At 27.5% G+C, this 24527-nt stretch overlaps 1 protein-coding gene across 1 annotated transcript; it reads right to left on the bottom strand.

The window, feature by feature from the left end:
• Window positions 1-12434: 12434 nt before the first annotated feature.
• Window positions 12435-14390, bottom strand: LOC137811467 (ethylene-responsive transcription factor CRF1-like). Its single transcript, XM_068613239.1, has one exon. It carries the CDS (start codon window positions 13616-13618, stop codon window positions 12677-12679), a length of 942 nt encoding a protein of 313 aa, XP_068469340.1. The 5' UTR covers window positions 13619-14390; the 3' UTR covers window positions 12435-12676.
• Between the last annotated feature and the right edge of the window lie 10137 nt (window positions 14391-24527).

Raw genomic sequence — 24527 nt, 5'->3', positions numbered from 1 at the left:
AACTATCTAGTTAGATACTACAACGATACCATCTATTTTGAAAAATATTAAATGATCTACTACCACTAAAATATAAAATTAACAAATACAACCGTCAAGATTAAAATAAATTTAATTAAATGAATTTTACAACAGTTAATTTATTCCTAATTAGAGTAAAAAAATAACGATTAAAACTTTAAAGTGTAAATGAATAAATTATGCTTCAATCTCGAACTTCTTATTCTATATGACAATTTTGATTAATTATAATGAATATAAAAATAGTCATTTATATTAATTATTTTTAGCAAAACTTACAAATATATGACATATATATATTCAAATATTTAATTATATAAATATTTTTTTAATTTTCTAATTTATTAATTACTACTCATAATTAAAAAATAATAATAAGTTTTATATATTAAATTACTTTATTATAATTGATAATATTAATTTGTAGTAATGTTATATTTTTTTAATCTTTTTAAATAATATAATTAATTTTGTAAACTATTTTAATTTTAAGTTTTAATTTAAAAAAAAAACAGAACGACCGAAAACAGAGTAAGAGATTAAAAATATTAACTTAACCCGCGGGTCAGTCCAAAAAATATAATCTGACACCTTGTTTTTATTCAAAGGAGAGTGCACACAAACAACGCCTACCTTTCAAAAAAAAAATATATAGAAACGTTTTTGTTTACTTCTTCTATTTCTTAACTTGAGCATTAAAATGCTCTTAAAATAAAATAACTGTTAGAACAAAGGTTTCACAAAAAAAATTATTAAATAAAACAAATTTTAAAAACTAAAATAATTAATTACTATTTAATTAAATTATAAATATTTTTATAAATTAAAATAATTATTAATATATAAAATATTTTTTTAATAAAATTTAATAAATTAATTTTTAAATTAATATTTAACTTTAATTATTAAAATTTAATTAATTATTATTTTAAATTAATTTCTATTAGTCTTTTAAATTTAATTTAGATATTAATTTAAAAATTATTTTATAAATCTTTATTAATAATACAAACTACTTTACATACTAATAATTTTTTTTAATTTTTAAATTAATATTTAATTTAGTTAATATAATAACTAATTATTTTAAAATTTTAAATTTTAAATTTAATTATTATTTAATAATTTTTGTATAGTATTTTGTTTGGAATGGTTTGGTAAAATTTAACTCCAATTTCTTCATTTTGTTATATATAATGATAGTTTCACACTATAATTTTTCTTACTTTCGTTTAACAATAAAAATATTCTTTTTAAAAAAAATATATTTATTTTATTACTAAAAGAAGTTGTAAAGTAAAAATAAGGAAAAATAATATATTAAATGATAATTTTTCTATATATATAATCGTCTAATAGATGTGAGATTTTTTTGTGATTTATAATTAGCTAGACTGACTCCTAAATATTTAAGATCAGCTTTTTAAAATGTAAACTGTTTAACAAATGTATTCACTTGATTTTTGCGTTTTAAGTTTTAACCACAACAGTAACACTTTTTTTTTCTTTTCTATTTGGCTATTTATAATGGTTTGACTATGTTTAATTACTGCTTGAAAGTTATTGTACCAAACATCAAAAAGAAAAGGTGAAACAATTTTTTTACATTTAGTCAAACCTTCAAAATATCAGCCAAAGTGATTAACTAAATTTGTTGGGATATTATACAATCTTCAAATTTTATTAATGATTTATAAACGTTTAAAAAATAATAATATATTTTTATATAAATTAAAATTAGATTATACATAGACAACTAATTAAAAATTAATTTATACATAACATAATTATAACTTTCAACATTGTATATTTTTTTATTTTCTTCTATTAGAAATACTTTTATATCAGACACATCACTCTAATTTCATATAACATTCATTTCATTCTTAGCATAGTTTTTTCATTTCTTTTAAATATACACTAACTTTTTTTTCTCTCAAAATGTACATTTATTCCAAAGAATGATGTATATGGAAGGTTAAATCCTATGATACAGTTTTGATAATCCATAAATTTCCTTTCTCGTGTATAATTTGTAAACTGTTTAATGCTTTAAATTTTCATATCATTACAGTAATTATTGTAGATGCTAATAACCATGCACAAAATTCTAAGGTGGACCTTCATAATTTATCAACTTTTCTTGAAACAAACGCGTCATTCATTACACAGTCTTTCAAAGTTATAAATATACTAATTATTCTCTGTATTTAAATCAAAATTTAAATTATATACTAAAAAAGTCAACAAAAATATTAAGTTATCGGACGTTAGTAATTCCTAATTCAAAGATAAAAATAAATAAATAAGGTAAAATAGCCGTTTAAGGCAACACCATATCCCCATACTACAAAAAAAAGGAATTTAATTAAATTATAATATAAAGTGAGATACTTTTTTTGATTTAACAAATTATTAAGATTCTAAAAATAAAATTCGATGGATTTGAAAAGGAAAGTTAGAAGAAAAAAAAAAGCATATGGCGCCAAAAGGTAACAGAGTGTCAGCGGTGTGACTGGTTGAAATCCAAACCGAAATCGGCAATCACATGGGCTTAGCAAGCTCATAACATGCGGGTGGGCCCCACCACTGCTATGTTATACCGGCTTCACCGGTTGCCTCTCTCCGCTATTCTTTTTTCTCCCCTTCGAAAGGTAACGGCCTTAGCCTGTTAAAATCCGTGCGCCGTCTCTTGCTCCCATCACCGCACCTTACAAACTTGAGAGAGAAACAGCGTGTGTGCCGAAACCATAAACATGGCCATTTTCAGGTTTTCGTTTGGTTTCGGATTGCTGGCTCTGCTTCTCTCTCTCATCTTCACTCTTTACGTTCCTCTCTCCGCCCATGCGCAATCCCTGCCTCCGGCACCTCCTCCCACCAGCGACGGTAACTGTTCTTTTTTTCAGATCTGCTTCCAAAATTCAATAGAAGTTACTTGTTTATTTTCGCTGGATCTGAAAATGTGCTTGCGTTACTTATCGATTCGTTTTTGTGGCTTTTTGACATACATTGTTCAGGGACGTCTATAGATCAAGGGGTTGCGTATGTGTTGATGATGTTGGCTTTGGCGCTCACTTATCTCATTCATTCCTCTTCCGTCTTCTGAATATTTGCCACCAAAGCATCAATGGTGTTTCACTGCAACTGAAGCAAGGTGTTGTTATATTTATTATGGATACAGCTATTAGCATTAACATTAGGATATGATATGATTAATTGACAACGTTATTCACAAACCGACTATGACAGGGAAAAATTCCCCTACGCCAATTCAACCTTGTTTTTTTAGGGTTTTCTCTGTATCGGTGTTTTCTTGTTGCTACTCAGTGTTATATTCTGTTTATCTAGTGCTGCCATTGTTCATCTCCTTTTGAAGACATTAGGTCGTTTGATTTACCAGTCTGGATTCTCTTCACTGGCCTTTCGTTAAAATCTGGATGTGAAGAGGTTTTTTAATGTATGCTAATACTTTTTTTTAACCATTTCAATTGCTGAAAAATATTAACTTCATGGAAAAATATTAAGTATGCAAACCCATAAAAATTATGTATATCTGAAATATCTAATTCAAAATTTATATATTGTTGAATTTCTGATAATATTATCATGATTATAATGTAATTTTAAAAATAAAAAATATATTAATTTGTCTTGAGAAACATTTCTATTATCAAAACTGAAATATATTTGTGAAAATAAATATTTATTACTAATTTATATAATTCATATAAATATGTGTTTTACACATGTGGCGTCTCTGTCTCTATTTATACTACATAAATTGTATATTTTTTAATTAATAATTTTATTTTTTAATAAATATAACATTATTTATTTATTTAACAAAATAAATAATTGAATAGTTTTTTATTTTAAAATAATTAAATATTTTCTTTTTAAAAAAGTAATGGTTATATAGTTTTTAATATTATTTTTTACAAAATTGTATATATTTTAATTTAATAAGAAATGTAAACATACATGTGCTGCAGCTTGTGTGTTTTTTGTTAGTATTATAATAATCCGCCTGATAAGGGAGAAACAAGTATAAATATAAATATCTATACAGTTTTGTAAAACTTAATTGATATATAATTGTAATTTGTAAATTCAAATTAAGGATATACCTTCTTACATTATTAAGATAAAAAAATAGTATCGTTTCCAGATATTTCCTTTTGCTATTGCCATTATAAATTTGTATTATTATTGTTATTCAATCATATATAAGTTGAAAAATGGATTAAAAGTACAGTTTAAGAAAAGTGTTATGAGAAAAGTTTAGAGGGAAAATATTCAATATCTGGTGAAGAACATAGATTTCACGAATATCAAAGCAAATATTGATTTCACGAACATCTCCAAATGTGCATCTCAATCAATTGGTTAAGGTTTTATTAGTTTTTTTTTATTTTCAATTTTCTCAGTTGCATGTGTACCAACTTCATATTTGCTTCATGCGAAGATCTAAAGGGTATTATTGAGTTTGATTTCTACTGAGGAAAGTTTATAAAGATTTAGAAAACTCGTGAACTCAGTCTTTAAAATGATACAAATATTTTTTAATCAGTTGAAAAATATAAATTAATTTACTATAGCAAAATACAAAAATTAAATCCATTAAAAAACAATGAGGCCTGATATATAGAAGCCCACACTATGGTCCATCGTTGACGGACTTTGCAGGCGATGGGGAATCAGGCGTCAAAAATTGAATAGGGCCCAAAAAAAAAACAACTTCAACGATTAGTGTCTTGCTTTCTGTACCCCCACATTTCTCAAACTGCAACTCCATAAAATTTGAAATTTTGGTTTATTATCTTATTGATAAAGGTAGAAATGCTTGTAAGATTTTTTTATGATTCTCTATATTCAGTCCTTAACTATCATTCAAGACCAATTGCAAACTTAAATAATTGTAAGGAATTATTATGCAAATTTTGTAGGTTTTTCAATTATCACCATTTACATAAGATCTACTTTTATTTTAAGTGAAGAGATTCAGTGACAAGTTGATAAAATGTTTATCAGTACAGTAAATATAATGTACATGAGTGTGTGATAAAATGATAATATATTTATTTATATATGTATGAGAAATAAAATGTATGGTAAAATGGTAATTATATATATATATATGTGTGTGTGATGTGATTCCACTAGCCATATAGAGAAAGGTTCTTGACCTTCTTAGGAATCACCTTGAGTTGGACATTATAGAGACACTTTTCTTAGAGTTGGATCATTTGTTCTAAGACAAGAACTCACCAAAAACTAGTACCAATTCCCAAACTCATTTGGATGAACCAATTTTAGTCAAATTGAACCAAAAAAGAGGAGAAACTAAAAGGAACCGAACAGAATTGAAATTAAAAGGCAAGAACAGAACATAGGTGTTGGAAAAACAGAAAAACCGAACCAAAAAACTCAAGAACACAAAACAACATGAACAATTGAAAGAGAAGAAAGGAAGGAGAAGAGAGTGCTCATGAAGATGGAAGAATGTTGGATGATCTCGCCACTAGAAGTGTGGAATGCTCCTAGATAAGAGTGATGCCGCCACTTGAGGACTCCATTGATCCATCAAGATAAGACTAGAGAAGAAGGCTCCAAAAGCTCTCCAAAGTTCACTCAAAATTTGAGTAGAGTTTTCTTAGATTAATTCCAATATGAATTTTACAAAGGAAGCACCTCTATTTATAGCCTAAGGTGCTGAAAAATAGGTGGGAAATTTCAAATAAACTCATTTGAAATTCCCACCAAAAACAAGTCACATGGGAGGTGTGACCTTTTTCTACTATGACACCTCCCAAAAACTACACCTACACCACTCTCCTAAGTCACATGGGTAATGTGACTTTATTTTACATTTTCACACTCCTTTATTTAATAACCACACCTCCTAAAACTATACAAGAGTATTTCAAAGCTTGGCCTTGCCCCTCATGGGATGGACTTGGGCTCTTTGGGCTTTGGCCTTCTTGGGCTTGGGCTTGGGCTTTGGGCTTGGGCCTCGTCTTTATTTTATGTCTTCTTTTAATTTTGAGAAGACTAGAAGGAAGAACTTCAAATGTGAGAGTGGATGTCCTCTTCCTCTTTCAAATGTGTGTGTGTCAGAGAGAGAGAGGGATAAAATTAAGGGAAAAAGTAAAAAATTAATTTTAATACATCTGAAATAAATTTCGCATTTATTTATGTTCTAATCAAGAAAAATGGATTTCAACTAGAATATTAAGTTTTAGTAAAAAAAAACACACAGAAATATGTAGAGAGCTTTTGTTATGTATTTTTTCAATTATGTGTCTCCCTTTTATGTTTTACATCTTCTTTCCATCTTTTTTTTTTTTTTTTATTTGATCATGTTTTTTCTATTTTTGTTAATATTAAATATTAATTATTTATTCAATATTAATTACCGTTATTTTAATTATTATAATAATAAAGAAAAATAAATAAAATTGTTATATTAAATGTTTAATTGAAATTAACTTTAATCATATTAACAAAAGTATAAAAATTATTCAAAATTAATTTATAATATGAGGTTCAGACACGTCTCTTAAATGGTGTCGGACACACGCATTGAACACCAACATTCGTAGGATACTTATATGACACATATTGGTTAAGTATCAAATTAAAAAAAAGAATTTTTAACAATTCTAACATGGTTTTTACACAATTTTAAAAAGAAGAAATACATTATTTTTTAAAAAACTCAAACTTGTTGTATCAATTTTTATTATGATTACAAAAATAAAAAAACAAATCATTTTGAACCGACCATACAAAACATGTTTTTATTAAAAAAAAAATTGAAAGATATTTGTGCATATAAATCTTTATTCTCAATTTTGTATATAATTCATAGTTATATAATCCATATATACGTGTTTTCTCTCATCAATTTAAAATTTTTATATATATTTTTTCTTTTCTATAATTTAGAAATATTATATAACTCAGTGTTTCGTATCTATATCATATCAGTGTCGGTGATATATATAGAAGAGTACCTCCTACCTCTTAGATGCTTAACTAATGGGAAGCAAGGAAGCATGAGGGGAGAATTTATGATTTGAATTTATAGTTGAAGTAATAAGAAGCATTGAGTAGAGAAAGATTGATGAGTAGAGAAGAGAATGAGGTGGTGAGGAAACAAGAGTGATTGAAGTTGACGAGACGTCTGATGCGGGGACCATTCAACTTAGGGACCAAATGATCCCCTGATGCACGTGCAGTTGCAGAAAAGGAGCCCAAAAGCCGTTCGATTGATTACGTGTAAGGCTGAGATTGAGGGTGTAGGGGCCGCAGAATAACATGGGAGATACGCTCTGTTTTTTCTCATTCTCAATCGTGACTCCATTCGGGGAAGAGCTTTTGGCTTTGTTGGACGTTATCTTCTGCTCCTTCTTTTAAAAACAAATCAATAACCCATCACTTTTGTCCCCAGCAAAATCATATGATGATAATGATAATTCAAAATGCAATTATTAAATATTTCAATATAATAAATATAATATGATATTATTTAGGAGTTGAAGTTAATAACGATTTATATTTATATCTATTTTTTTTTTCACTTCACCAAAATATATTTTAAAAATAAAACCGTAATAAAACACGCTAGACAAATATTGCGGTCTTTATCTTTGTCTATGCTTTATATAAATTTAAATTACCTCTCCCATCTTTCACACACATCTTCCTCCCACTTATTTCAACACCCTCATTAAATAATATCATAACTTTGCACATCACCATTCATCAAACCTTACATTAATAAATAAATACGAAAGAGACGTTCCTTCAACACTATGAAGAGCATGTTTGTCACCTTGACTTTTAAACCATTTCCTTCTAAGTTTTAACTTCTTCATCATGCTCCAATATGGTCTACCATTTTCTGGCTTTCTGCTATATGGCTGAACTTACAAAGCCCATCAATACTCACGGAAATAAAGGAGTAAATAAATTTTAATATAATTAATATAGTCTAACATCACTTAAGAATCGAGTTAAAAATAATTTATATACTCGTACAATTAATCTTTTAAAACCAAAACTGTGATAATTGACTTCTAAAATAAATGATTAATCTTAACTATCCTATCTATTGATTTTGAAATCGAAACAAGGTGATTAAAAATAATAAAAATTGTGGATAATGTTGTGTAAAAGAAGGGGAAAAAGCATGAAAATTGGGAGGAAGTACTGGTCTAACGTGGTCCAAATGCAATGGGTAAGAATATGAGGTTTAGTGGCATGAAAAGTATGGAATTAGTATTGTGCCACTTGCACCCCTCTGCTTGTGTCAGATATTGCGTTCAATCCAAAGGCCAAAACGCATTTTCATGTTGCCTTCATTCACAACTCTCATTTTATGTGCCACTCAGCATCTTACAGATCCTCTCTTATTTTTTCTTTTGCTTTTATTGGCAAGTTCCCAACACAAAACCAACTTGCGTTTTTGCCTTTTCAGCGGGGCCAAAAGTCTTCATCTTTTCTCTTAATTTCTTTCTCTGCAAAACTCACAAAACACACCCAATTCAATTCATTTCACAATTTTTTCGGCACTAATTTATAATACTATTCATATATCATTGGTCAACAGAAGAAATAAATCACAAGCGATTCACATTACAACTAGTGTGAGCAAAAGAAACTTTACCCAATGCGTTAGCCGTGTTGATAAAATGAGTTATTTTCAGTATTTATATAATTAAGAAAATCTATTTAACACTTAGATATAATACTATTTTTTCTTGTTCTTTCTTATTTGAAACCATAATATATTTTGCATTGATTTTAAAAGACTTATTAGATTGTTGATGTGTAGAAAATTCATTACATTTTACATCGATTTTATAACCGATGTAATAATATTTTGTTTAGAACCGATGTAATATATTTATTTTTACATATAAGTTGAAATTTTAACTGATGAAATATGTAATATTTTTTTCAGTTTTTTATTTATTTATTTTCTTAATCAATAATTTTAAAAAACATACTAGATATGAGTAACAGTAACAAATTACAAGAAATATTATCAATAAAAATATAATATCAATAAAAAAAGAATTTTAATTTTAATATTCATCATATATATATATATATATATTTAATAAAACAAAAATGTTATAAAAAATCAAATACAAATTCTCTCCATATACACTTGCTAAATACCTAACGTATTTATCTTAATCTAAATAGTATTTTTAAAATTGAAACATAACAAAAAAAATAATCTTAAAAACTAACATATTTAAAATTAAATTATAAATATTTAGACGTATACATTATCAACAAAATTATTAGCTATTAATATAACAAATAATAAGAGTAAAAAAAATGTAACTTACACGGGGTTGAAGCAACCCAAAAAAAATCGGTGGAGACAATTAAAAATGAAGAATTAACTCAACTCATTCTAGACACCAAAGCACCTCTACAAGTGAGAGCGGAACCAAACCCAACAACACAATCCTACACTAAAGAATTTTACAATCCAAAAAGGTAAACCGACAACCTGAAATAATGAGGTAATGGAGAGAGTAATCAATAGCGACAAAGAAAATGCAAGTCTCCTTCAATCTAATAAACTAAACCCAACAAATGAAAAAAAAAATACAACGCGACAGTATAAACTATAGTGCAACACGGTGAGAGAAAACACCAAAAGAAGAAAAAGACTAAACCCCAACCAACCACGACGAAACTCTGGCACTACCCACCACTATGACCAATATCACTGGTTCTCCAAAGAACCCAACCCAAAAAATGAGAATGAAAAACGTGACAACTAAGAACTGTACACAATGCAACAAATGAGAAGAAGCGGTGATTGTCTCACACGACCCACTATTACATCCAACATTAACTGAAAATCCAAAAAACCAAACAAAAATGAAAATACAAAGAATCGTGAAGAGTATGTAACGCAATGAAAAAAAAAAAAAAAAAAAACAAATGTACGAGAGAAAAGTTAACGCAAAACACGAAAGTTAAAATTTTAAAAACAACAAATATAATATTAGTTCCATAATCCAATTATATTATATGTGCTTATTATATGGGTTGTACAAAATTACAAAATTATATAATATTTGTATAAACGATATAATATCTATTACATAAATTACAAAATTAACACAGTTTATAAGTTTAATATATAATGACATGATTTTAAATATATTATATCGATTACAAGGATAATTGATGTAATATTTATGAAAAAAAATTATAAAAATATCAGGAAGTGATACTTTACATTGATTTTTGGGTTTTCATTTAACAGATTTAATAGTTTATCATAATATTTGTATTTTTCATCCATTAGTGTGAATCCACGTAATAATAGAAGAAAGTTTTGATGCGAGCCCAACAGGTAATAATTCAGTTCCTCTCCGATATGTCTAATTATTTACCGATATAAACTTACCATTTTTTAAAAAACAAAAATATTAAAAATAAAAACATTGAAAATGAAAATGGTAAAATTTAGAGTGGTCTTTGAAATCAATTAATCCACTCAACATTTTCTTGTAAGTTCTGAAAGCAATGCAGAATTGGCTTCACCGCACGTTGGCTAAAGAAATAATAGTTTTAATAAGTTTCATCTGCTTTTAATATTTGTAAATCTTCAATTCCTAACATAACCAAACCCCTTTATGTACTCATTTTCTATTAGTTTAAACCTAAAAATGAAAATTATTAGTTAATATCATTAAATCAAATATATTTTTATTTTTTCAATAAATAATTTAATCGAGTAAAAAAATTATTTCATATAAATGAGATAACTATTTATGTAATTTTAAGTTTTCAATCAATAATTTTTTGTTAAAATAATTATAATTTACTTCTAAGTTTTTTATTTTAAATTATCAAAATCACATATTTTCTAATATATGATAACAAGGTTATCTCTAAATATAAATGTAGCAATATACGTTTAAAGTTTACCAAGAAAATATATTAAAACTGTATGTAACATTAAAAAAAATCATAATTTTTTTCTTTTTATAATTTAAATATAATATAAAATAATTTTTTTCGTTATATATTGATTTTTTTATCTAATCATCCTAAATGTATAAAATGGTAAACTTATAATTATAAAGTAAAATTATGTATAATATTTTAATTTTACTAATATTTTGTAAATAAAAATTAAATCACTTCTTTAAAAAAATATAATAATAAGGTTGATAATTTATTAAAAATGAAATTATATTTTATTTATAAAAATATCGAGCATACTACCTCATTGAAACATGCATTTCAAAGTGATATAATTATTTTAATTAATATCTTGAAATTCTTTTACTAAATTGATCATAGTTAAACATAAAAACTAACCAAAAAAAATGTTAAATATGTAAAGAATAACAAAAATATTTAGACATATTAAAATAATAGAATACTTAATAATATTTATATATATATATATATATATATATTTAAAGCATATTTAAGTTAATTATTTTATATTAATTTTAAATTGTGTAAAGCTATAAAAAGAAAAGAGTAATAATAATTTGTTTATTAATAATAGTAATAATAATCAAAATAAATTTTCAAGATAATAATAATACTAATTAAAAAATCATAAATAATACTAATTAGAAAATCATAAATAATAATAATAAAACCATTAAGTTTTTTTATACATTTGAGGTGTTTTGTTAGTATTAGATAATTCATAATTTTCTTTTCATCCAAGTTCACCCTATTAAACGTAGGTAGTAGGGCAACACAAGGATAAAATAATAGAATTACAAATTCATGAATTGAAAAAATAATTTTTAACTATAACATCAATTAAATCGTTCAAAAACTTTCTCCTATTTTTTATACTTATCTTTATTTTAATTCAAATAATATCGCTTTTCTCACTTATTCCCTTATCCTCAGTCAAATTCATTTATTTAAACAAACAAAGACACTGATGGGAATTTAGGAAAATAATAATTTATTAAAGAAAATATCAATAAATACATAATTTTAATATAAGTTCCGCAAACAAGGAATTTTAAAATTTTTGAAAAATTATGTAAATCACTTGAATTGGTTTTGAAAAATATTTGAAAATTTATACTAAAATAATGTTTTATTAATAAATAACATTTACTGAAAATAGTTTTGGTACTTACAGATACACCTGTAGTTAGATATTTGTAGGAAGGGAAATTAGAATTAAATTATTTGTGCAACTTGTGGTCGGGGCTCACGTGGGGATTACTCCAATAATAGAAAACCATAAAACAACTAATACTCACTCTGTCACCTTCTTTTCAAACTATTTTAAACCTCTCTTATAAATAAAAACAATATCATTTCTAACTTACTTTTCTTCATAATTAAAGATTAAATTAAAATAAAAATCCTCTAAAAATTAAAAAAACTGATAGTTAAAATTAATTAATTAATATAATAAACTGAAAAGCTCCAACCTTTGAATGATGGAACACAGTCACTACTACATCACTGTTACAGATTCAGAAAAGGGAGACAAGGAGAATAACAGAAAAAAAGTGAGAAAAAAAAAACTATTAGTGATTACATTGCTACGATTTTCCGCCGTTACAAAATTTGCCGATTTGGGGGGCAAGAGAAGGAGGAGAATCAGTGTGTTATAAAAGTGATGAAATCAGAGAGCAAGAAGAGGATCGGAGACAAATAAATCGTCGATATCTTGGAAAAACTCCTGATTTCTGTCTGTATGCCAACTTTTCAAACCCAAATCCTCACAAGCAGTGAGAAACACACCAGGCCAATCGTCGTCGGAGAACAACACGCTCTCAGCCGCCGCAGCGCTGTCCAACTCGCCGAACATCTCCGGCGCCGCCAAACAGTCTTGGAAGTCAAATTTCAGTTCGCTCGGAATCGGAAACAGTGACTCAGCTTTGGCCTTGGAACTCTCGGGCACGGAGGAGTAGTCATCGTCTTTGCCTGCTATGGATTCAGCTTCCTCAGACAAAGAGCAAGAGTGAAGAACGGAAGTGGGAGAAAACAGGGTTTTGTTCTGAGTTTCCTCGGCGGAGGCGTAACCGTTGGGCGCCGGCGTCGGGTCTTCGTTGTGCCACGTGGCGGGTGGCGTTATGAAATTGGTGAGCGCGTCGGGTCCACGCAGCTTAATAGCCGCGTTGTCGTACACTAAGGCGGCTTCCTCGGCAGTGTCGTAGGTACCCAACCATAGCCTCACGCGTCGCGACGGGTCGCGTATCTCCGCCGCCCATTTTCCCCACGGCCTTTGTCTCACTCCGCGGAATTTCTTAACCGTCGACGCGCGCGGCGTCTCTGCAACTCTGTCTTTCCCCACCACGCTCCTGCTTCGAACTCTCTTCCTGGAAAAGACGCCATTGTTGTTACCGGCGCAGGGCTCGATGGAAATCTCGTTGATGAATTTCCTGTGGCGTTGTCGGAGGCGCTTGGAGGAGTGGAAGGTTTGTTCTTCGTCGCTGGAGGAGTCGGTGGCGTCGGCGTCCGTGACGGTTATTCTGACGAGTCTGGGATATGGGTTTTGGGGAGGGTGGTGTGAGAGTGTGAGTAGTTTGGTGTGGTGTGTGTACTTGGTGGGTGGCGTAGTCATGGTGGGGAAGTGGTAGATTGTTGGGGGTAGCAAAGCATTGACGGTGGAAAATGGAGAGAGGAGAAAGGGAAAAAGGGAAAAAGGGAAGAGAGAAGAGATATTCCTTTGACACTAGGAGGGAGAAGAGAATAAATAAAGGGAAAGAAGAGAGAAAAAAGTTTTGGAAGAGTGAATGAGAAATGTAGGTGAATTAATGGTTGAATAGATATGGTTGAGAGAGAGTAATTGAAGGGGGAGTGTAGTAATTTGAAGGAAATGTTACGTTAAAAAAGAGTGAAATTAAGAAAGAGGTTTATGCAGAAGAAGTTGGGTGAAGGAGGTGAGGTGAGGGAAGGAGACAGAAGGTACGAAAAAGGTGGAGGAGGCATATGAGGCTGTGAACAGTGTGGGGCTAAACAAAAACATAAACATTAAAAATAAAGCTTCATTTTAAATCTTAAACACTGTCTTCTCCGGAAAACAAAAAGGGCGGGTGCAGGCGGCGCTGTGTTGCAGTTGCCCGAATTGCGACTTATGCTCTGCACGGCTCTGCTCTGCTCTGTTCAGCATGTCCCTGTGGTTGGCGTACCTTGTGTTGTATGGGTTTCAAATAGTAAACTAACGGAACCCTGATGGTTGCAGCAAAATCACACCAAGTTCTGTACTCTTGTACACAAAGATGAAATAATGAAATCAGGGAAATGAAAGGAAAGAAAAACACCAGTACTCCATACAAGGATAACCTCTCTAAGTACTCTCCTTTTTCTTACCCAAACCTATTTTATAGCATCCAATACCTATTCACTCAAATATACATAATTTTATAAATAGTGGTTAAGATACAATTAGATGAATCCATAGGAAGACTTATCCGAAAGGTACAGAAGAATCCAAGTGCCATAGATAATTTGATAATTTTTTTCTCTCTATTCACCTGTACTCGAACTAACTTATTATCAAAATCTGTTTATTAAAAAAAAAAAATCACCGTACCTCGAAATCGTGAAAACCAAAAGCAAAACATAAAAAAAAGTCATTAGAGGTAACCTTAATTGAAAAAAATAATTAGCATTTAAAAAGAAGTGGTTTTGTGTACTGTAACTGTTTGAGATACGACTGAGGCAATTTAAAAAGGACACGTGGAGCAGGACAAAAGGCAGTCCAATCACGTGAGATGAGACACTTTGAAACCTTGCCAGTCCCCCTTTGACGGACATAAAATAAGGAGCAGCGACTTATCATACTATTTTAATGCACTGTATAATATTTTAAGTGTTTTTTTTTTCAAACTAAAGTAATTTTCCACGTTTATTATTAAAATGGTTAGATTTTTTTAAAATTTTAAGAATTACGGTTTTTAGTATTTTTTATTCAGAAAAATTACAGAGAGAAACTTGCGTATATGACTGGATTTTATATCCCTGCTCACATTAATGGGAAAAAAAAAAGCCACATTAATTTGAAGGAAAGATCAAATATCTTGGTGATATCATCCTTTTATTCAAACCGAACATTAGACTTTGTGCTGATAAAAGTAAAGTTGAAAAGTAAGGAAACAGGGAGAAAAAGAATAAAAAATAATTTGAATGTAGAAAAATAAGTGAAAATAAATAAATAAAATTGTAGATGATGTGAAATATAAATAGGATTTAATTATATAATTTAGTGATTTACGAAAACATCCTTGTTTTAAAATTGTTAATGTTATATATTTCTATTTATAATAAACATGAAAATATGAAAATAAACATGATAATGTATTCTTAACTTATTTTTTAAAAGTGAAAAATAATATTAAAAAGTAAATCGAACTTTTTATCAATATATTTATGGAAGAAGTCCCAAAATTATGATGTGTATAAAAATATATTATTTACTTTGGAATTTTGAAAAGTTAAAAATAATATTAAAAATTCAAGAAAACATTTTGTCAATGATTATAAGAAAATTGAACTTCAATATTCGATCACCTTATATATATTTTTTTAATATATATTTACCCCTTGTAATAAAAGGCTACCTATCGTTTTACTCTTAAAATTTTAATTATCTTAGAATATTAAATTTTAAATGAGGAAAAATACTTATTTAATGTTCATAAATATACCTTGATAATAAAAAATAAACTTTCAATATAATTGTTTTTTAATTTCAGTCAATTATAAATTATTATTATCAAAGTTTTAGAAGATGTTATCATCACAATCTAGTTAAACATTAAAATGGATGTCAAGTTCACTTTAATGACGATGAATGCAAATGAACCACACATCAACATTATAACATCACAACATCTCATTAAATCATGATCTCTCTCAAAAATATTTCCTTCCTTTTTCTACTTTTTACTCTCACGTCTCAAGCTAATACAAAGCCAAAATATCCATACATTGTTTGCATCACAAAATGTGAAGATTATGCCCCTGATAACACCTACTAGACCAACATTCACACTATTCTTTCAAGGATCATTTTTTACATCTAATTCTACTATAGATTCTACAACTCCTCTTGTGACCAAGACTCTATAGAGTCTACGCACCTGGCCTTTGTTATCAAGATAACATGTGTCAAATGGGTTATAACCAATTATGTATGAGAGCATAATCGATTATGGTTCAACAAGTAATCAATTAGGCTTGCATGTATAACTGATTACATGCTCGGGCATAATCGATTATGCCCCCTCATGCATAGTCGACTATAGTCCCACTAGAATATGTTACTAGCAATGTTGAAGCCTTACACTATGCATTCTTCACTTTCAGGAAACCAAATTTTTTATCATGAACGTACACTGACCATAACCTCGGAAGTACAAAAGTGTAAATCCACCATGCATGTAATGTTTTTCTTCTCGTTTTAGATGGGTGTTTCTTCCCCACCCCCTCTTATTTCTTTCCTCTCATTTCAACGTCAATCACTCGTACCAAATGTGAATGGTAACATAACTATATCCGCATGAAAAACACTTCAATAATACATCTAACCATCTAAACTTAAATCATGTCCTTTCAATTTATCATAAAAAAAAATAAAAAATGCTATATTAAATCTAAGTAGAGAACACATAAACTTATAACCGTACTCCAACAATGTTATTAAAAAAGGTTATCAAACCAAGACCTGGGTCATTTGTGTTTAACCTCATAATCTTGTTCTTTACGTCTTTGCCATAAACTATCTAATAGTTGTTAGAGGTGAATATTTGGATTTTAAGATGTGGAGTACTTTATAACTCTATGCCAATATGAACTTTTAACTTTGAAATTTTATTATAGATGTTTTTTATTTTCAGGTTTTAATGTCTTAGAGGTTAAATTAATTAAATTTGCAAAAGCCGCGGATTAGTCAGCAATCCAAATAAACCATATAATTTTTTAAAGCTTAAATTAAATATTTAATATATCTTGTTTTTCTTATGTATTACATATTTTCTTGCGAATCTACTAAACAAATAATCAAAATAATGAAAAATTGAAATAATAAACTATATTATAGACGAGATCAAACGCTGTTAAAGACAGCATTGACGGGTTTAAATGATTTAAAATAGACAATAAAATTAATTTCACAAGTTTTCATATTTAATTTATAATAGATTAATAAATTTTGACATAATTAATATATACTTAACAATTTTTTTAATTAATATATTGGTAATTATGTGTATATTAGGAATGACAATTAGGTGGACTCTAAAAGTAAAAAACTAATATTTATCGATATATGTTTCCTAACATCACAAAATATAGATATAAAAGAATTCTATTAAAAAGAAAATCTGACTTAAATGAAGAATACCCTCATCAAATAAGGAAGAATTAATAAAAAAAAGTTAATATTAATACATGATAAAAAAAGCTTTTGAGAAGTTTTTTTACGCATAAAAAATCTACTTGGAGATGGAATGCCAGAATGCTAATTTGTAGTTGCGTGATTACATGAATAAAGAGTATGAAACACATGTCTTTGAGTTTTACTCTTAAGAAGAATAGGTAAAAAAAAATTAAAAAAATAATATATAATTTTTTAAAAATATATTAAGAAATAAACTTTAAAATTTAACTTAAATTTATAATAAAAAAACTAAAATAATTTTAAAATTCATTTATATATATTATAAAAGTTTTTATCATTTCGATATTAAATCTCTAATTATTTCTTTACGATAAAATTTATTAATGCATGAGACTGTATAAATGATTATTATATAATCAAATATATATTTTCCATAAAAATTATTACTTTAAATATTCACTTTTTATTTTTACAGGTGACATTCCCAACTATCTAGATTATCAAATTAAGATATGAAAATCATTTAAAAATATAATATTTTTTCTCAATTCAATACGTGAATAATTATGAAATTATTTTTGAAGTGACGTGATTTTTCAAAAATATTTAACCTTATAAAGGAGGGATTTGTTTTCTTCAAATAACACGTTTTCCACTTTTAATTCCCTAGTTATAATATTTTCTTTTTACTTTTCTATTTAACACTTTTTTTTTATTTCTCAACATGAAAAAAAAGTGATAGATATTAAAAAAAGTGTTGATTGGAGAATTAAAACCGTGTTATTTGAGAAAAAAAAAGAAAAAAAAGATTAGTATAATAATAAAGATATATTTTAAAAGTTGTAAATATTTGAATCTGATTAAGAAAAGATTAAGCAATATATTGAGTTGAAACGAAAAGAAGTATATTGCTAGATGAGTTTGTGATTTGATAGCTACTTCCATAGCCACTGTATGAGAACTGTTGAGATAAAAATGATGGAAAGACGTAACATTAATATGTGTGTGCAGTTGTTAAACAAATGGAAAAAAGTGTTTTTGTTTTTGATTATCTTAATTTATAAGACAAGTGAAAACAAAAACTGGTGAGTAATTAATATTATTAGTCCCAAATAGTGTGAAAAGTTAGAATGAGTATTTTATTGGTGGAGTTTGTGTTAGCAGCAATGGTGGTTGGGAAATGAAATGAGTACGTATTACCGTTAGAGATAGGCAGTGGGTTGAGCTCATAGCCCTAGGAAGTTGATAGTTTGATGCATGCATTGAGCCACAAAATGCAGAGAAGCTTTGGTACTTGTTGTCATTTTGGAGTTTAACCACACTCATATGGGCACTGTGGCCAATATGTGCTTTCTTTTTACTTATTATCATTACACCATCATAACTTCATCTTTCTCACTCCCTATTCTAATGCAACCACTCCCATTCACCCATTTTCCAATATTATATATACTCACTCATTCTTTCCATTTTTAACTTACATATAAAACTCTGGTTTTTTACTAGTCTAATTTTCCCCCACAAATTATCATTTTAGGTAAAAGGAGTTTTTTTTTTACAAAAAAAATATTACTTCAATCGTATTATTTTATACTATATATATGACTTCACCTTAAAATTAATTTTTAAAAATTGTTAATGTGTGATATAATTTTTGTTTAGCGAAATTATTAAAATTATATTAGTGTGATACGATTTTCACGTGGAGTCTTACCTTAAATTAATTCAATTTAAAGAAAAAGAAAGAGACTAAAAAGTTAAAGTTGGTCAGATAGAAAGTATGTATGTCGAGAGGTTGAGAGATCGAAAGAAGATAAAGATGAGTGTGAAAGTTAGTAGAAATATTACGTCAAAAAGAACACAAGTGTCAATATTAATAAGGAACATGCATTAAAGAAAAATTAACTATAAAAGTCAATTAATAAGATATAAGCAAAAAGATTAAAATAATATGACAAACACAATAGATCCATTAGAAGTAATATAAATAGATAGAATGTTTAGTTTAATTTTTTAGCTTTTCTATGAGTAAATTAACACAAATACTGACTTAATCTTCAGAATGTTCCTGCAGGTACTACCTCACATACTAAGAGACTGAAAAATTATTACAAAACACAAGTAACAGAGAGAAAAGAGACAAACAGAGAAAAGAAGGAACCAGAAAAAACGAAGTGAACTAAATACACTCTTCTTCATATATTTAGTACAAGTACACTAAACATTTACAAACTTTTTAAATCAAAACACATGTGAAAAATTAAGCAATTTACATCAAAGTTTTTACAATTTAAGAAAAGTTTGAAAATCAAATATATTATAAAGCAAAAACGAGCTTACTTATTTAAAGTTTCATATATGAAAGATCCTTTACATAATTCTCTACCTTCTAACGGATATGATTTGATTGATAAGAAAAAAAACAGATTTGGGGGGAGAAGACAGAGTTAGAGAGAAATAAAGGGAACACGTGTGCAAAGTTTTGCGTTTTTGGAAATCGATCAGAATCAGAATAAGAAATATGAAGGAATTGAAAAGAAATGGGTCTAGAACCGAGGGTCTCACATTTACTATAGAGTAAGAAATAGTACAAAAACCGACAAGTCTTGAACTAAATAAATAAATAAAAATTATATGATTTTAAGACCAATCAAATATTAATTATTTATTTTTTATCAGTAATAATAATAAAAAAATGCTTAGTTTAATAGGTATACGAGTAAATTGGTCCATTTAGTTATGTATGTGTACAAAAGTTGGCACTAAAGGGCAAATTCTCCTTCCACTTTAATATCTTCTTCCTTTTTTTGGCACTTTTATATGAATTTGTATTAATGGTAAAAAGTCAGTTTTAATAATAATTTTACAAAATAATTTTTTTAAAAATAATTTTAGATACATTCGGCACCTCATACATTTTTCTTTTATAATTCACAATTGCAATATTCGAGAAAACAATTACATTATTTCATATACTTTAATTTCTTTTATAAAATAAATTCATATTTACATAATGATTTGGCTCTTTTATAGTTAAAAGTTTTACTTCATGTAAAACATTGCAGAAGAAAATAGTTACTGTTGTAGTTCATGTGAAGATATTTTTTTTTTTGTTTTAAATTCTACTTTTGCATATCTTTAGTTTTTTTTTTCTTAAATTTTATGACTTTGAAATGATATAATAAAAACAAAAATATAATTAAAAATATCATAAAACTTACTTTAACCATATTATTAATAATAGAAGTCACTACAATAATCTTACCAGTTGAAAATAAACTTCTCTTTCATGAAAGGACGTTGTTGAAATTAAAAAAGATAAAGAGATGCGAAACAAAATTGTAAAGTGAAGGAAGAATTTGGCCTAAAATTAATGTACTTTTATAATTCATATTTGAAACTAGTTTTTTTTAATGAAATTGAAATTCACCTAAATGCATGCGAGAGCACACATTGTTGTGTAGCAATCTGAGGAACATGTGGCGAATCGGTTACAATGTTTTTGAATGCCACTCGTTCTCACCGCCTCTCACTTTGTCTCCACCTCACCACAATAATTTTAGTGTTTCTTTGTACTATTTTACTTCAAAGTTATTTCAGACCCAAGGTTGGAACTTTCAACTTAGTTCTTTAATTATTATTTTCTTGTTGCTCTATTAATGGACAAGATCTTACTTATTAAATTCCTTCTTCCTTTTTCTTTTCATGCCACTGTCAAATATTAAAAACATATGTTCATGTACTAGACTATGATTATTATTTTCTTTTCATACTTTTACATTTTCACTACACCAAATAAATTTAATTCAATTCTACTGTTTTTATATATTCATTTTTGGTCTTGGAGGGTACATGTACGTACACTTCGACCTCAAGTTAGAAAAAAAAATTATTAAAGACTCATTATCTTTTACTTTAAAGCATGCATTTATTTATACTATGTAGCTCATATAGACCTAAACATTATTAATGACTTTGAGATTATTTTACATGTTAAACAAAGTAATTAAATGATGATATTAAGTGTTGACTGATTAATTGTACATAAATTGAGAAAATTAAATATCTCAAATATATGTTGGTATATTGGGTTATCTAAATATGTGTTTACAAATTACTATAAGCAACTCTTTGCTTTACTAATTTTATATTTTCATCTTATTTTTGACAATTTATAAATTAATTTAAGTTCTTACTCCTGAGTGCTGATTCTTATTTTTAAGAATGAACAAATTAAATAAAAAAGTGTACAAATTAAAAACAGTAAAAAATGGTTTGGAGATAGTATAGAAGTGTAGTAAATGTAAGAATGAAGAGGGGCATGTGATGAGTTAATAAATGTTTGTGGTGTGGTGCGGTGCGGTGCGGGACCATGTGCACCTTCTGTTACTCTCTTCTCTTTCTACCCAACACCACCACATTCATTGAAATTCATCTTCAATATGTAATTACCAAAATACACTTTTTAATATATACGTAACTAGAATTTCGAGTTTAGGGTTTACTTTGTTTTGAAATTCGATATTATTTTATTTTTAAAAACTAATAAATTAAAAGAGAAAAAAAATATAAATTATCTTTAATTTTAATTTTTGAATAATGTGAAACTATATTAATGATATCAGAATAAATTAAATGAAAAACTTAAGACACATTTTCGTTATAGCATACAAAACCACTATTTTTTATTTAAAAATTTAATATAATTACATACTAAAAATACAATACTGAGACTCATTTTATTTTTGGTCAAATGAAAAATGGCAGGCCAAAACATAAAAGAAGTGTGCGAAACAGATATGCTCTTCATTCATTCATTTATTTTGGTTTTTAAATATATTCTAACGTCTATCACGTCATCAAATCTTTAAATGCTACTACTACTTGAGATATGCTCTTTCAAATGTATACCTAAATGTCTGCGTTGAACATTATAAGCCTCTATGAAAAATTCAACAACTTAAAAAAAAAATAAAAAAAACCAAGGGCATGGATTTACACCTCTTCAATCTTTTGGAACACTAAATCTAAACTAAAATGTAATTTATTTTTCAAAATCCGGCCCAACTGTATTAAAAAATTTATAAATGTAACTAATATACTCAGTATATTAATATTTTATATTGTTAATTTTAAAATATTATATATTTGAACGGATTATATATTAAATATGGTTGACTTTAATAATATTATTTTATTATATTTGAGATCGGAATAATGTGTTTTTGTAGGGTCTTAGAAATAATTAGTGTAGTTCTTGTCTTCTAGGTATCTTAGATTCTCTTCGCTATCTTGGGCATTCGGCTACTAGATCCACTGATTCGGATTTAGGTTGGTTCTTGGATGTGGGATATGGACTCTCACCTATCTGACTTGACCAGGTTCAACTTTTGACTTCTAGACTCAAAGTCAACTCTCAAACGGGTGTATGTACTTGCAAGAGACTCTGATGATAAAATCATAATTGATTTTGTATCATTATCATATAGAATTCACTTTACTTACATCTTAAAAAAATCGCCTATTTACAACAAGTTGAACTTTTAATTTAATTAGATTTTTACTTTTCGCACCTTATAATTGTTAAATATATATTTTGGACCTATTTATTTGAGTTTTCATACATAAATGTTCTTATTTTATTATTTATTTATTTTATTTTAACCACAACTTTTCAACCTTCCCACCTAACCAATTCAATATATATATAGTATATATGAAGTATTTGAATTGGTTAAGTAATTAATCCCTTAATACTCTCATGTTGTGTTTCTATGTGGATTTCAGTTTTTCTGAACATTATTTTTCAACTCAGATATGTAAAAAAAAAAAACTTAAAGATACTTGATGTGGATGTGGTATATGAAATAACGAGATACCTATTTAGTATCTGGTATGTAAAAAGCGTTGTAATTAAGGTTTTTTGGACTATTCTATTTAAGAACTAATTTGATATTACAGAGTATATTTTAGATTGACATTAAGTTGTAATGCTTTATAGATTAATTTGTATGTTTTTATACATTTTAGAAATTAAATTATCTTTTTGGCTGTTTTTCAAAGACTAAATCGCTACCGATTTACTTAATAAATGCTTATTTATAAAAAAAATTGTTTGATAGATTTATTTATAATGTTTTTTAACGAATTCAACCATATTTAATATTATGTTAAAAAACTCTTACATGTAAACAAATATGGGCACTTTCTCGATAAATACAATTGGGTAGTTTAAATAATATACTTCTTTATTTTTTAAAATAAAAAATTAAATAAATGTAAACAACGTTTCTAATAACTTTACAGTAAAATAATTTTGTCTATATTATATATTATTCCATAAAAAATAAATTAAACAGGCCACTGGGTTATTTAGCAAATTTTTGTGTTTCGAGGTTTTTTTCCTAGGCCTCTGATTTGTAGCAAGGTACAAAATAGAAAAAAAATTGAAACTTTTTTTTGGGCCAGGCGAGACAAAGGCTGCGGCCCATTACTTTCGTCAGTTTGAAAGTTGAGACTCAGTGGACACAACGCCCCTAAAAAAACCATTTTAAAGAAAGAATTGGCTTCTTGCGCACCCAATAAAATAAATATAAATAATTGCATTGCCTACATCCTATACCATGGAGCACCACATAAATGACATGGACAAAAAATAGATATAATATCTAAAATGTAAGACACAAATTTATATATTATAATTATATAAATTGATAATAAAAATTTATGTGTAAAAGTATATTTATGTTTTAGATTTTTAGCATAAAAATGTTTCTCATGATTGATTCAAAAAAATTTATTCCTCATTTTATAATTATAATAAAAACTTGTATAATAAAATTGAATTTTAGAAAAATAATATAAATAATGAATTTTTTTTTAAAAGTGTGTTAGAACTGTGTTAGAATTATTAGAAATTCAACAAATTCTTTTAGAATTAAACATTTTACCAATACACATGTCATAAGACTATGTCTGAAACACATTTAAGAGACGTGTTTGAACCTCAACCATATATAACACTGCATTCGCACAATTCCGAAGTCTAGAGAAATGGAAAAAGGTTCATCAAGTGACACAATGTTAAAATGGAAAATCACAGATCCGATTGACGAAGATGACACAGTGA

Source organism: Phaseolus vulgaris, chromosome 2 (genome assembly GCF_000499845.2).
Source record: "Phaseolus vulgaris cultivar G19833 chromosome 2, P. vulgaris v2.0, whole genome shotgun sequence".
In the NCBI taxonomy this organism is placed as follows: Eukaryota; Viridiplantae; Streptophyta; class Magnoliopsida; order Fabales; family Fabaceae; genus Phaseolus; species Phaseolus vulgaris.
The sequence above is the reverse complement of the archived record's forward strand: the minus strand, read 5'-3'. Positions and strand labels throughout refer to the sequence as shown.